The sequence below is a fragment of the Echeneis naucrates genome, chromosome 11 (assembly GCF_900963305.1).
Source record: "Echeneis naucrates chromosome 11, fEcheNa1.1, whole genome shotgun sequence".
Lineage (NCBI taxonomy): Eukaryota > Metazoa > Chordata > Actinopteri > Carangiformes > Echeneidae > Echeneis > Echeneis naucrates.
In genome coordinates this window covers 11,774,001-11,788,889 of record NC_042521.1, presented here as the reverse complement: position 1 = coordinate 11,788,889, position 14,889 = coordinate 11,774,001, and the positions used below count along the sequence as shown (strand labels likewise).

The 14,889-nt window shown below is 39.9% G+C and overlaps 1 protein-coding gene across 2 annotated transcripts in view; it reads left to right on the top strand.

Annotated features, from left to right (window-relative positions):
- The window catches only part of kcnh8 (potassium voltage-gated channel, subfamily H (eag-related), member 8), a 40,629-nt gene that overhangs the window by 10,006 nt on the left and 15,734 nt on the right, over positions 1-14,889 (top strand). For both annotated transcript variants that reach the window (XM_029514178.1, XM_029514177.1), the window contains exons 2-8: positions 1,041-1,274; positions 3,795-3,926; positions 6,459-6,586; positions 7,285-7,522; positions 7,678-7,835; positions 11,230-11,434; positions 14,016-14,225. In XM_029514178.1, coding sequence (XP_029370038.1) covers positions 1,041-1,274; positions 3,795-3,926; positions 6,459-6,586; positions 7,285-7,522; positions 7,678-7,835; positions 11,230-11,434; positions 14,016-14,225 — 1,305 coding nt within the window. The remainder of the gene's footprint in view (positions 1-1,040; positions 1,275-3,794; positions 3,927-6,458; positions 6,587-7,284; positions 7,523-7,677; positions 7,836-11,229; positions 11,435-14,015; positions 14,226-14,889) is intronic.

Below are 14,889 nucleotides of genomic sequence, written 5' to 3'. Positions count from 1 at the left end.
TCTTATTTACTACAATTCAGAATTGATTTAAAATGTCCCAAAATCGACACCATAAAAAAATAAAACAAATCTGCAGGCTGTCTGCCTCCATTTTGTATGCGGGACATTCTGATGTCACCACAGAGCCACTTCTGGAACATACGCATGCACAGTAAGCACCAAAACAAGGAGGAAACTACAATAATAGAGGAAAGAGAGATTCTAGTCTCTACTCTCTAGTCTCTCTGCACAGGTCTGGTCTCCGTTCTGGTCTAGTCTCTGGGGAGGTCCTGTCTCTGGTCTAATCTCTACTCTCTGCAGGGGTCCGGTTGACCGCGCCCACTACCCTCATGTCACCACATTCATTCATTTATTCATAGTATTTACCGAATGCCCAGGAACACTGAGCATGACATGAGCTTCACAGTGTGCAGGGTTTGCAAAATGAGGATTATCATGTTTAATTGCACTATTTTTTTTATTTATTTTTTTTTAATAAAGAGAGACTTATTTTTGTTACTTCAAGAATATGTGATATTGCTTTTCTGCAACAATTCCATCTAAGCATTGATAAATGGTTAAAACTTAATAAATGTGAAAAAGACACTTTAATGTCTCCATTTGTCATTCTGTCTTGCAAAGCAGACTGGAGTAGATCATGAGGATCCTTTGCAAACCTATAGATTGAAGCAGAAATCATTATCAATCAAATCGTTTTGAATCGAAAAGTGATTTTGAATTGTATCATAGCCCCAAAAATCAGCATTCGTGAGATAGTAAAAGATTCCCAGCCCTAGTGGGAAGCCTTAAAATTTCTTTCCTTTCAGCCTTCCAGTCAGAAAAACACAGCGGATCTTATTGTTCATGTTCATGTCACTACATTCAGTGTGAAGATTTTGAAAAACCTTTGGGGAAGTTTAACACTCCCATATCAAAAAGATGTCAATTGATCTGTATAATTCTGAATAAGCATGAAAAGGAGTACATTTCTGACACAACTCTCACAAAATTTGCTCTTTATCGGCCTCTTCACCTTGCCTCTTCTTTGTTTTCTCCTGCAGACAGCAACTTCATCCTGGCTAATGCTCAGGTGTCGAAGGGGTTTCCCATTGTCTACTGCTCTGATGGCTTCTGTGAGCTCACCGGATTTTCCCGAACGGAGGTCATGCAGAAGAGCTGTGCGTGCAAGTTCCTTTATGGGCCTGAGAGCAGCGAAAGCATCATCCTCAGCATTGACAATGCATTGGAGGAGCGCAAGGAGTTTAAAGATGAGATCATGTTTTACAAGAAGACAAGTGAGACTCAAAAAGTTATCGGGAGTTGACAAAGTTTTGTTTTATCACTGGTTGAGTAGTTGTCACCCCTTCATTTATAATATGATTTTACAGCAATGTTGTGCTCACACCTTGTCATTTTACCATAAAACAAGAACTGTGCCTTCCTCTATCATTTACCAATTAAGTGCTAGAGCCAAGGCACGTAGACAACCACAGAAAAACAGTGTGCACAGACAGGACTTTTATTGTATATTTCCATAAATGCATGGAAATTCTCTGTGGCTATTTCCGGGGAAGCTTCATTTAAGTTGGCATAGACAGAGCCATGGATAGATGACTGGGGGAATGCCTGGATATTTTTTATTTGTCCATTCTTCTCATGAAAGTGTAATTAAGTGTAAGTTAAGTATAACTAAAAACTCCATCGCTAAATTTCCAGTTATTTAAAGCTTAGACACAGTGAAGTTTCTTAGCTGTTAGCTGGTGACTCCTGAACTCTGTCTCCTTCAAATAGTCTGAGCCCAGTAGCTAACCATGGTGTGGTGTGTTTTGGTGTGTGTTTCACTGATTAGCAAGCTGGCCAGTGGACACATGCTGACTGTGATGTGGGAATTTGCTGTGTTTATTTCAGAGAATACTTTGACTTTCATACTTCCTGTTTTTGTTTGTTTTGCTTTAGATTCAGATAAATGAATCTTAAAAAAGGGAGGTTTTTATTCAAATTATATTTGTGTTTAGTGTGAATCTCTCCACAGCTGTCACAACAGGATAAGAAATTACTTTCCTGCTACATCAATTCTTCATCCTGTCAAAGTTGTGCACACCATGAAAATGCAAGGGTTTAGATTAGAAAATTGTTCTTGAGCTTGGAAACATTATGAAATGATGATAAAGGGTCCATTTAGATGTTATGGCGCTTTTAATAATATAATGAACTTGTCTTGAAGATATAAAAATTCCTATTCTCATTTATTTAATTAAAGAAATCTCAGGTAAGAGAACAAGCATGATGCTCATCCCAGATCTTGGAAGGAGGGTTGTTTTCTCTTGCTTTGTTTTTTTCCTAACCAGTAGCTCGTGTGTGAGATGTAGCTGACATTGTTTTCAGCCGATAGCGATAACTGTTGCCAAGAGCCGTTAAAGTTTTCCACACTGATCAAAGGAGTTGTCATGGCACAGTTGGACAGATGTGTCTATCTCATTCACTTATATTTTAATTTCTCCTGTCACTGTAGTGTTGCTATCAACCTTCATATAGAAGTTAAGCAAGAAAGTTCATTTTCTCAGTTAAACACCAATGGTTAAGCTGCCTCTGCAGAAGCTGTCAATGAACACAACAAAACATTGAGGCGTGAGCCAACATTCAGAATGGAATCCTGCAAGCTGGTGTGATGAGACAAAAATACCCAGCAGCTATTAAATGTAACTTTTAGTGTAATTTTTTTGACAACTCAGCAATTCCTTGTTTGGACTGTTATGATGCCATGCTGTGATGTTCGGGTTGGTCCACATATTTTTCTTACATACTTTTTCTTTGACTGATGTAGCAGGCAGTTCAGTGAAGTTTGCATAGACACAGCTTTTCTTATACCATCACACATGCGACTGTCTTTGCCACTCTGTTTCTTACTTGGTTGTCTTTCCTCTTTCCTGTCTCATTCCCCCTTTCTCTTCATCCCTTGTTTCCTGTCAATGTGCTTTTTTTTTTTTAACCATTTTCTTATATGATCCATTTTATCTGTCTCTCATCCACGCTTATCTCGCCTCCCTGCCTCAGTCTTGTGTGTGTGTGGTTTCCCTCTTCTCTTTCTGTATGTCAAAGCAGAGCCCTAGAAGTTAAGCTCTGTCTCTCTGCCTTTAGAAAAGAGAAAGCTGCATGTTTGCAATCAGGAACGCTGTTTCTCTCACTGTGTGTGCTTGATAGTGCTGTCTTATCTTGCAGGCACCCACACACACACACACACACACACACACACACACACTAAAACACAGCAACTGAGTCATCACCAGGCAAGGAAGATATAGTGTGTGGGAGTGATTGGAGGGAACTCCATGGGAAATCCCTCTTAATCTCTTAATTAATTTATACTCACCCAAAGGACAAAAATTAGGGTAGAGAAAGAGAGAAATGTATTGTTTTACCATCTACAAAATGATCAAATACTTGACCTTTATTTGAAAGCCAACAACAAATCAGAGTCCTACACTGCACATTTTTTACAAACAGAAACACACATGGTCACAGAGGCTTAACTGCAGTTATTGTGAAAAGCAATGTATTTAGCAGGAGATGGGGCCTCAGGGATGGGTTCATCTCTTTCTGTGCTTTGGGAAAAGAGACTTGGTTTGTGGAAAGGCTCTGCTCTTCCTGAGGGACCTCCAGCTGTAGAAAGGCTTGCTAATAAGTCTGGGAATCTGTCTGTCTGTTGCTCTCACATATAACACACATAACACATACCCACTGGTATACACTGCATATACTGCATATAACAAAATACAGTATTTATTAGTCTTTATAGGAGTGTGTTTCCTTTTCAGCTGTGCTGTTCTGGTGCCTGCTGGACATTGTGCCAATTAAGAATGAGAAGGGAGACGTGGTCCTCTTTCTGGCATCATTCAAGGACATCAGCGATACAAAAGTTAAAGCCATCCAAGAGGACAAGAAGGAAGGTCAGTGTGTGTATTTGTAAGTGATGTTCACACACACACACACACACACACCCACCCACAAACCATCATACACTGGCAGTAGTTCTGTTCAAACATTCTGATTTCATTTTGACAGACTGAAAAGTAACAAACACTTATTTACTAATATTATCATAAATCCACACATTAAGATGGTAACGTTAGACATTTTTTTTAACATATTATTAGTTAGTTAAGAAGTTAAGTTTCGGGTGTTTGCTCCTCTCACTTTGCATTAATGGCTGTTTGTAACCTGTCCCTGATGGGTCACATGTTAGGTTATTATGCTGCTTTGCTCACCTGTACCTACATCAGAGCCTACAGCTCTGCAGAAAAACCTTTGGTATCAACTTGGTACCTAAGACGCATCCCTATTAATTCTTTTTAGTGTTTCTTTAGGGTTGTAGCAAACTGAACGGAACAAAAAAGATTTGTGGCCTATGATGCTTTTTAATCTCTATGATTTTATTGGAGGTAAGCAAAAGTTTTTTTCTTCCAATAAAAAATGCTTAGTAGCATAGCTTTGTTTGGAGTTACCAAAATGCCTGGACACTATTGATAAATGGTTGGTGTGGATGCAAAGTGGTTAACATGCAAAATGGGATTTAGATTTAAACAACAAGAACACTTTGATGACTCCAACACATTAATGACTCCAATATCTCTGTCAGCAATTCACCTCATGTTTGCCCCTCTGGTATTTAGATGACATTCATCGTTGTAAATACAAACAACAACTAAAGGTAACAATATTGCAAATTTTGGTCTCAAAATCATTTACCTCAAAGGGACAGCTTAAGGACAACATCTAAGCTAAGGCCAAAAGCAACCTACAAGGCAAGAGAGAAGGTCACTGCTTATGTCTGTGAAGTCAGCTAACTGATTTTTCTCATCTCAAGCCAGCCTCCCATGGAATCGCCTAATTACTCTTATTGCTGTAAATAAGACAGGAAGCACAGAGCAAAGTTATTTTTGCCAACATAATGAAATGCTTTTCATAGTAAAAGAAAGAGGCTAATGCAGCACGCTGTCAGACAAGGATGAACGCGTCACTATAATAGGTTTGGGTTTGACAAGCTTGTTTAAATGTGAGCGGTTTCCTTGGTGAGCAGAACATTTGTATTTTGCTTTTTTCAGCGCAGACATAGCAGGGGTTGGCTTTTTTATTCTTCCATGTTGGAAGCAGTGCATAAGAGTTACTTGGTTAACATGAGTGAACTTAATTTGTTTAACTGCAAGGTTACAGCAACCATAGAAAATTATTTAAATCATCATAAGAAATATTTTAAAACACTGAAAATGTTTCAAATTGAAATGCTAACAACCAGGATTTACACAGACATCATGACATCAGAGGGGTTTTTCCACCCTTGCTGAGGATGCCTTTCAAGGACAGAGAGACACTTTGGATGTGACCCAGTTAGGGCTCTGTCCCGCACATTGACTGCACAATGTGTGCAAATGAGGGAAACCCATTCTCTGGCGTCACCAGTCTCCTTTTTCTGTCTCCCCACATTTTTTCCCGTTCTGTCTTGAATTTTTACCTTTGTTAAAGTCACACTTATTTCTCCCTTTCTGGTGTCCTTTTTGCCCTACCCTATTTCTCATCTATTCCACCTGATATTACTTTATTCCCCCCTCCCCTATCTACCCTACATGCCCCTCCTATACACGACACCCACTCTCTCCTGTCTATACCCCCCCCCCACCCTCACATGAATGGCTATAAAAGTGCAGGGAAATTCATTCAATCTAAAAATAAGCACATCTCTGTCTCTGTGCTCCTTCTGTGTCGTGTCCCTGAAGGCTGTATCATGTTATGGATGAGCCTTGTCTGTTCGCCTCATCTGGGGTCCATGCACACACTTCCAGCACACACCACAGAGTGCACAGACTTTCCAAAGCAGCTATCACTTCTATTTTCTAGCTTTTTTTATTGCCATTATCTGCCCTGAAGCCAATCTGGCTTTAGTCCTTTCCTGTAGGTTCCCAGCAATGAGAATGGAGCTCAGATACCATGAGCAATAAAGTGCCGTCTCCCATTATCCAACTCCTTAATCTGAGCACATCTCTTCTGCACTACACTCCTACATTATCTACTGCTACAATAAACTTGGACAAAACACACACATAAGCACAACTGCAAGCGCACAAAGCCACTCATGTGGCAATCCACTATATTTAACTGCCTCTCTGCCCACAACACTGAAATTTGTGTTGTTGTTTTTGTCCACACTGAGACATAATTAACAAATATTTATGGCAGAATAACATGAAAAAGGGCACATAACAAATACATTACATAACATTTGCAAAAGCACAATGATAGTAAATAGCCATTATTTAAATTCAGGCTCTTCACAAATGACACGTTGCATATTCATTCCTAGAATAGGACAGAATATTATGTATTTCATCAAGTATAATGACTGAAGAAGTCATCAGGAGTTAACCCTGGGGGGTAAAGTAATGTAAGGGGGAGGTGTGCGCTAAATTGTCTGTGTGTGTTTACAGAGCGACGGCGCGGCAGGGTGAAAACGGACACTCCATTCAGCTCAGCTCGTCTGCGCAGCAGCACAGTGCTCTACCACATCTCTGGTCACCTCCACAGTAGAAAGAAGAGCAAGATTAAACTCAACAAGGTATCACTTCAAGCAATAGGCCTTTCAAAAGTGGCTGGGGGTGGACTGTGAAACACTGGGTGAGATGATACTGCAAAAGCACAGGAGACAAATAAAAGGGCAGGGAGCTGAGGAGGCTCTATGTGAACAGTGGCTATCCAGCAAAGCAAATTCTCCAGTAAATATTGGATTGCATTAGCTGATGCTCTGTACCACACGTTACTTTGGACAGTCATTTGGAGTATAATGTATTTCTAGAACACGTTTGGTCCCTGTTACTGTAATCATAGTCACTGTATTTTGACAAAGATCAGAATAAAAACAGAAATAACATTAGGCTGCAAAACAATTGTCTTCAAAGTGTTTTCTTTTGAAGACATCATGGGATTAGGTAGTGAGCTGGGTAATTGTCCTGTGATGTTCCTTGCTCCCATTGATGTGTTAAGACCACTAAAAAATTATTAGCAATACATTCTAAACACAGCATAAGCGTATTAATTCCTAAAGATGTTATGACAAATTTGTTATACAGCACATCTTCCAAGTGGACAGGAAGTGGTTCATGTTTGGGTTAATCTCAGTTAGTTTTGGGTGCATCAATGTTGCACACTCTTCAGTACAAATACAAAACCATGGTAGGTTGGACTGGCAAAACTAAGTGGATGTAACAGGTTTATAGATGTTGCTTTGACTCTGTTCTCATATCCTACCATGCCCAGAATGTCTTTGGTGACCCACCCGCTCTGCCAGAGTACAAGGTAGCAGATGCCAAGAAGTCCAAATTCATCTTACTGCACTACAGCACCTTCAAAGCCGGGTGGGATTGGTTGATTCTGTTGGCCACTTTCTATGTTGCTGTGACTGTGCCATACAACGTGTGCTTCATTGGTGATGATGACGATATGACCCGTAGCACCACTGTCAGTGACATCGCAGTGGAGATACTGTTCATCATAGGTTTGTTGTATGGTTGTGATTAGTGATTTGGATTTTCAGTGACAGAGATCAATAGAACATCAAAATGAAACAAAATCGACATCAATTGATTTAAATGAAGCAAGTCCATATAAATGAAGTTAAATATGTCTGTATATTTTTTATTTTCCTTTCAGATATTGTTTTCAATTTTCGCACCACCTATGTCAGCAAGTCGGGCCAGGTGATCTTTGATGCCCGACAGATCTGCATCCATTACCTGACCACATGGTTCATCATTGATCTGGTGGCTGCCTTGCCCTTTGACCTGCTTTATGCCTTCAAAGTCAGCGTGGTGAGTAGAAGTTGGCCCTGCTTCATAATCTGCCATTCCCCTGAGGTTTAGTGCAATCAATCATCTAACATGAGTCAACATTGTATATTGTTTGTTTGTTTTTTCACTCATGCTGTTGCCCTCCAAGAACTCTTTAATATTGTCTATAACTGTTAATTAGCAAATAAAATGAATCCCATATCGGATGACACAAGGCAACAACTATATAAAAAGATAAAAATTCATACAGAAATGTATACAGATAATGAAAATTACAAGGAATAAAAGGAAATCAATCTACTTGAACATTAGTTTGGATGTGGATACAAAAATCTAATTGTGTGTCTAATCCTTTCACTACAGCGATGCATTGTGGAAGTGTAACACCTCCTGCACATTTGACATTTCATAAGAATAGATCACATGGATTTTTTCCAGCGCTGCTCCAGTGCCTCTTTGATTGTGTGTATTGATTCCACACACTGTACAAGCGCCGGGAAAACAATCAAAGCGGTATCATTAAACCCTTTTTCGGTTCTGCTCTAGTCAAATACATGGCCCCCTTCAGAATAGTTGAGTGGAGGTGGAAACAGATCTGGAGCAATTAGGTAGACTGTCTTGTCTTTTCTCTGGCTGAGTGATATCACCCATAGGAAGTGCTACAATGCGGAGACACACTGATTGGTTGCTTATAGAAATTTTTGCTGTCTTGCCTTTTAATTTAGACAATGAGATGCTTTGACTGTGCTTTATGCACCTGTTTATTCTTACACAACCACTTTCACTTGAATCAAAAATTCCAGGATGCATTATGATGAGGATGCATAACAGGAAATGGAAGGAATGCACGTTAAGTATTATAATATATGAAGAAACAGAGCAATTAACAGAAGGAGATTTTGCCATGTGAGGAAAACAAAGGGTGGTGAACGGGTGTGCACAGCTCCAAGCAAAGGTGCCCGCTTGGTTCCAGACTCTATTAATGGAAATACCATGTGCTCCCAGTAGATTTGGATTGAGTGTAGGGCTACTGGGACACAAGTTCCCCTGCTGCCGTTAGAGAGAGCAGGAATGGCCAGTAATTGCTGCCTGATATCCCCTCTAAGGAAGGAGCATTCAAACTCATGTCCCCTTTGAGCATAGAGGCCATCTCATGAAAATAAGCCAGGGGACCCATATGAGTGCTCTCCCTGGTGTAGTCTCTTTTGTTTTATTTGAATCTCTCCATCATTCCCTTTGTTTTAGAATTTTTTGGAACGTTTGTCAAATGTCTCCATTTAATACTGACTTTTCTTCTCTCTGTTTTCTTCTCTTTCCTGGAGTACATTCTTCATATTTTCTTCTTTCCCACAATAACTTTTAACCTTTGTATTCTTCAGTTTCTTCCTCTGTGTGTGAACTGCTGCAGATTTTCAAAGGGCAATATGAACAAATCTAACCCTTTGGAAAAAAATGTAAAACCAAACAAGAAACATTAAACATCAATTATATATTATCTGATGATAAATTAAATTGATGGGCCATCCATCGTAGTCCAAATATCAAAACTTTACTTGGTAATTTTAAGTTGATGAAAGAAACACAAGTCCCTGACACTACCAGAGCTAGTTTGTTATAGCAGACTGTAGCAGTAATACTTTACTGCTACAGTTAAAAAAAATTAATAATACCCCTGCTCTACTTTTTAGAAAAACCTAGATGGTTTGGTAAAACTATGTTATCAACACTTATTAGTCCAATACGGCTGCATAAATACAACAAATAAAACTAAACCTGACTATTCATTCTTTTGTAATTGTCCTGAATGGCTGAAGGTGTGGCTGAAGGAAGAAACACAAGCATCTGTGTAAAGTTGAATTCTTGTGCTGAAATAATGCCTTAAAAAGCAGAAGGAAAGCAAGCAATCAAGCCATTAAATGTAAATTTCACACCCGATGAACAGAGAAAATGAAGATGTGAATGATAGGGCTGAGCTGTAAATAGAAGAGGGAAAAGTTCAAATGGAAAGTGCGGGAGGTGTACATGCATTGTTGGGTGCATTATGTTGCTTACTGTTGGGGAATCTGGCACAGCCTGCTCTCTCCATAGGTGGGATGCAGGGTGGTGATAGATGATAGAGAAGAGATGGAGCTTCTCCCCAGGGCTCAGGAGCAGGCTTCATTACTACTCCTGCTGCACCAGTTCCTTATTTCTCACAGCATGAGTGCGGAAAAACCAACATAAAATGTGCTGGCAGGACGCGCAGGAACAGCTCTGATAGGGACTGTCTACACATCTCTTCCTCTTACTGTAGCTTGTAAAAACACTCTAACATGCACACACCCCTTTTCTCTCAACTTTTTTTGTCATCACTCTTCTATTTATTTTAGGTGTTACATTATATATAGCCTCTATGTTCCTTCTTTTGAAATTTCCGTCCCACTTTTTCAGTTTCCACCCATCCCCAGAAACACCCTCCACACACACATACATACTCAATACACAAATGTGCATACAAGGTACAGAAGGGTTGCAATTGTCCTAATTTCCCAATACTCAACCAAGTAATAGCTGTGTTAGTGTATATCTCCAGTGAGCGACAATGCCCAAGTGATACACTGCTGGCAGAGTTTGCCTTAGGAACAGGTGCACAATGGATGACAGTCACATCACAACTAGAGCACATGAGGACAGGTGAGGTGTGAGAGGAACTTGACATTGTGTGTGTAAGTCGGTAGAGGGAGGCAGATGGCTTGTGGCAAAAGTAGTTTGGTTTGTGAAGGACTGGTGGAAAGACATAGCAAAAGGAAAGACTGAGAGAAGACAGGGAACAAGAAAAGCTGGAAAGAAGTGTTGTATGGTGCTGGCAAGGATGGAGTTCGAAAAAGCAGTAAAACAATCACACCTGCGAAGTGCCTGATTGCTCTTACTGGGAGTTTTCTATTCAGGGATCCTTCATTCAGGAAACAATAGAATCCTGTTGTCAGTGTATTCACACGTATTTGTTATGCTAATTGTAGAATTAGCAGCCTCTAATGTTTGACGTGAAGCATGTGTAAGCAGTGTAGTTGTGATGGGAAAGGGAAATGACAGCAGTCTGCCCCTCACTTTCATGGTGTCCATTTCACTCTGTGTCTGATTTTTGGACTTTTGGACTTTTGGCCCAAAACAATAGAAAATCACAAGAAATTAAGCTGTCTGTCTTTGAGGTGCTTGATCACTGCTTAGCAATGAAGGAAACTCATTTTGACTCCATGAGCTATACCTGTGGAGGAAGAAGCGTTCGTGGTTTGTGCTGATACATATTGATAACAGTGTTGTGTGTTTTTGTTGTTCAGTTCCATGTAGGTTTTACATAACGTGACAAATGTCACCCATCCTGTTTAGAAATCTTTGAAAATAAGGTCACCATGGATCCCTTGTTTTTCATCTCCAGGTGTCAGTGGTCCATTTGTTAAAGACGGTACGTCTGCTCCGTCTGCTGCGGCTGCTACAGAAGATGGACCGATATTCGCAGCACAGCACTGTGGTCCTCACCCTCCTGATGTCCATGTTCGCCCTGCTGGCCCATTGGATGGCCTGCATCTGGTACATCATTGGCAAGATGGAAATGGAAGCCAACACCTATAACTGGGATATTGGTGAGTACAGGCAAAATTATGCCTGAATTGTGACCTTACATCCATTATGACCTCCTAACTCCCCATCCCTGCTGTGTTCTTAGAATGTATGTGGAGAAATGCTTTAGTGAGCCCTGTAATATCATTCATTTCAGCTCACTGAGGGTGTTAGTGTGCACCACACCAAACAGGAGGTGAATCTTCAGGCGCGGTTGGAGCTCAGATTAGTGTTACTGATAAATATAATATGATATAAAGTGCTTGTGTGGAATGTCACTCACTTTTAGTAGCATAAAGCATTTTGGATATATCTCAGACTGAAATCTCTCCTGTGTTGAGGGCTGAGCGGTATGTGCAGTGTGCCTGCTGCAGGTCATTGTCCACTTTGTTACAAAACAATAATGGTTTCGGGTTGCAGATTGAAATACGCTTTTGGATGTTTAGGGGAGAATTGATGGGGTACACAAGTTTGAGAGCTGTACTGTGATTTTTACGTCAATAATTGTGAAATTTGTTTTATTTTTGTTGTATGGTTGAACGAGGCCAAATGATGTGTTTTCTAGCATCTGTTTTCTAAAATTTTTCTAGCCTAGGAAACCATTATCCAGCTTTTTCAAGCTCTGTACTGAATCAATAGAAAGGAAACGCTAGAGTTTTCTGGAAATAAAAAAATAAATGACTCATGGCCTTTAGCCTAGAATAAAAACGAGAATGATAGATTCTGTTTTCGTCACCAGGGATTAATGACACTTTTCACTTTTTCACATAAGGCTCACATATATTTCATGTAGTTTTTTGTTTGCTCTTTTTTTAACTCTTTTTATCCTGATTAAATTTCTGTCTTATCAAAACTATCACACAGTGTGAAGCTTTGTGAAAGTGTTAATATATTGTTGCATTGAAGTTTCATCACTCTTTATTTCAAAATCAGCAACTGTTCTGAAAAGCTTCGTGCATCTTAAAATCCAAGAAGCAGGGTTTGATATTCGCCCACAAATGTGCTTTATGGTTATTAACCAGGAATAAAAACTTGTATGATGAAGTACTTCACACAAGTATTGTTGCATTGTTTTAGTGTTATAAAGCACTATGTTAGAATGACAATAATCATAGATCAATTGAAAAGACAGGCAGAAGTGCGTGGGCTTTAAGGGCATATTGAAGGTCCTTGCACATAACTGTGCAATGCACTCATGATGCTGTCATGTCATAGAGTGGCTGTTTGCTGGACATAGGCACAGAGGCAATCCTGCGGGTTTCTCTGGGTCTCTTAATGCTTCAGTACATGGTGTTTTAGGTGCCAAATTAATTTTGTGATTTTCCTCATCAATTTAAGGATTGCTGAGTCTGAAATATGGATAGATTGGAAAGTGTAAGAGCAACAACCCTGTCAGTTGTATTAGTGTAGTTGTATTATGTGTTGAAAAGTGATTGAATTGTGTGATTTTTTTTTTTTTCTTGTAATTAATAATGGAGCACCCAGGCTTCCCCCTCGGCCTCCAAGACCCGCATATAATGAGGCCCCATGGGCTGATCTCAGGTCAGTATTGATGAGCTCCACTGTTTACAGTTATCTGGCTTTGAAGTCTTCATAACTGATTTTGGTTCAGCATTGACTTGGTCAGGAGAACAATGCAGATTTCTCTTCACCAATTACCGCGTCTCAGTGTCAAAAAATAACAGGTCGGTACAAGAGGCAGGATTAATGTGTTGTATCCTAATTATTCATTTCTGATGCTTAACTGAGTGGCAAAGTCAGGCAGCTATGAGGGGCCTCCATCCAATTACCATTCATCAGTGTCTGCAGGAGACTCTCCAGGGATCAGCCACACGTCTCCACACTGCACTGACCAGAGATCACTTCAGGTTTCCGAGCATCTGATCAGTTTCTTTCATTGTTCTGGCTGTAACATGGAGGCGACTGCTGATCACAGCAGTTTCCAGGACCGAGTGTACTTGGTTTTTCCTTCACCGACATACCTCACCGCACACAGGTTCAGATAACCACTGCAACTAGTTGTAGTGTATTTGAATAAACTACAGACAATCATATGGTGCATTTATGGTGTTAACTTGATTAACTTGATTTGCTTCTTACTAACTGTGCTGTTGTGATGGATAGAGTCTGTTAGCATCTTGAAAACAAAAGGAAAATGCGTTTGTTTGTTTGTTTTTTTTAAGATATATTTTTATTGGAAGAGTGATACATGAAAAAGAAGAACAATTCAAGTTCCACTATGAAAATCACAATGATAACTTAGAAACATGACAATGGGCATCCCTACTTTTTTTCTTTATATAAAGATGTTGCTTATTTCTAGAACACCACAACAAAACAAAACAGCACTTCATTGGAATAAAAGGGAAAAAAAAGAACATAGTTAATAGTAGTATATATTCATACACACACACACACACACACACACACACACACGCGCACACACACACACACACACACACACACACACATAACAATAAATCTGTAAATTAGAGTTAATTAACAATTAAGAAATATAGACTGAAATCCATTTGTTTTATAAGCTCTAACCATTCATTTGTTCTTTCATCCATCAATACTCGCACTCCCACCATTTAAATTCAGGATGGCTTCATGAGCTGGGGAAGCGCCTGGAGTCACCATACCATACCATAGGAGGCGCGAATGGGACAGGCAGCGGTCCCGCCATCCAGAGCGTCTACATCGCTTCACTCTACTTCACCCTCAGCAGTCTGACCAGTGTGGGCTTCGGCAACGTGTCGGCCAACACTGACGCTGAAAAGATCTTCTCTATTTGTGTGATGCTTATTGGAGGTACACAAACATCGGTGATTACAGCATAGTAGTATGACTTTGGCCAAAGAACACAAATTGAACAGTATACATGTAGTTATATATTATAGTCCAGTGACAAATACATTAAACAATCCTTTACATGATGATCTGGTCCAGTTTAAACTGGGTCTTTTGTTTTTTTTTGGGGATGAGTGAGATGGTGAGATTTCCCTATGGGCACTTTTCTCTCTGGTTCAACTAAACGTTAAATGTCCCCTACTGCCTGGGGGCAATAGCCATCACAGACACACACCATGTATATGCATGCCTACACACATGCACACACTCGCATATCCATGTAATCCCTTGTGTGTAAATGCAAACTGAATACCCAAGCAAAGCACATATTCATATTTATAGAAAGCCATAGGTCAAATGCACTGAGTTTGTGGTGGAAATTGGATTATTTCCTTATTAGAATGAATTGAATAGTAAACCAGCCCTGAGCCTGCTACACAATGCATAATACAAGACAATGTAATTGGAATCAACTCCTTCAAACGTTTTTCTCTGCTGCAACTTAGCGCTTCTTTATTTTTCAATGATGGCAGAAAAAGGAGTCAGTGCGTACAACTGACACATGACACATGGAGTCTGTGTTCAGTGCTTTCATGTCGCGAGGTGTGTGATACACACCTGCGGC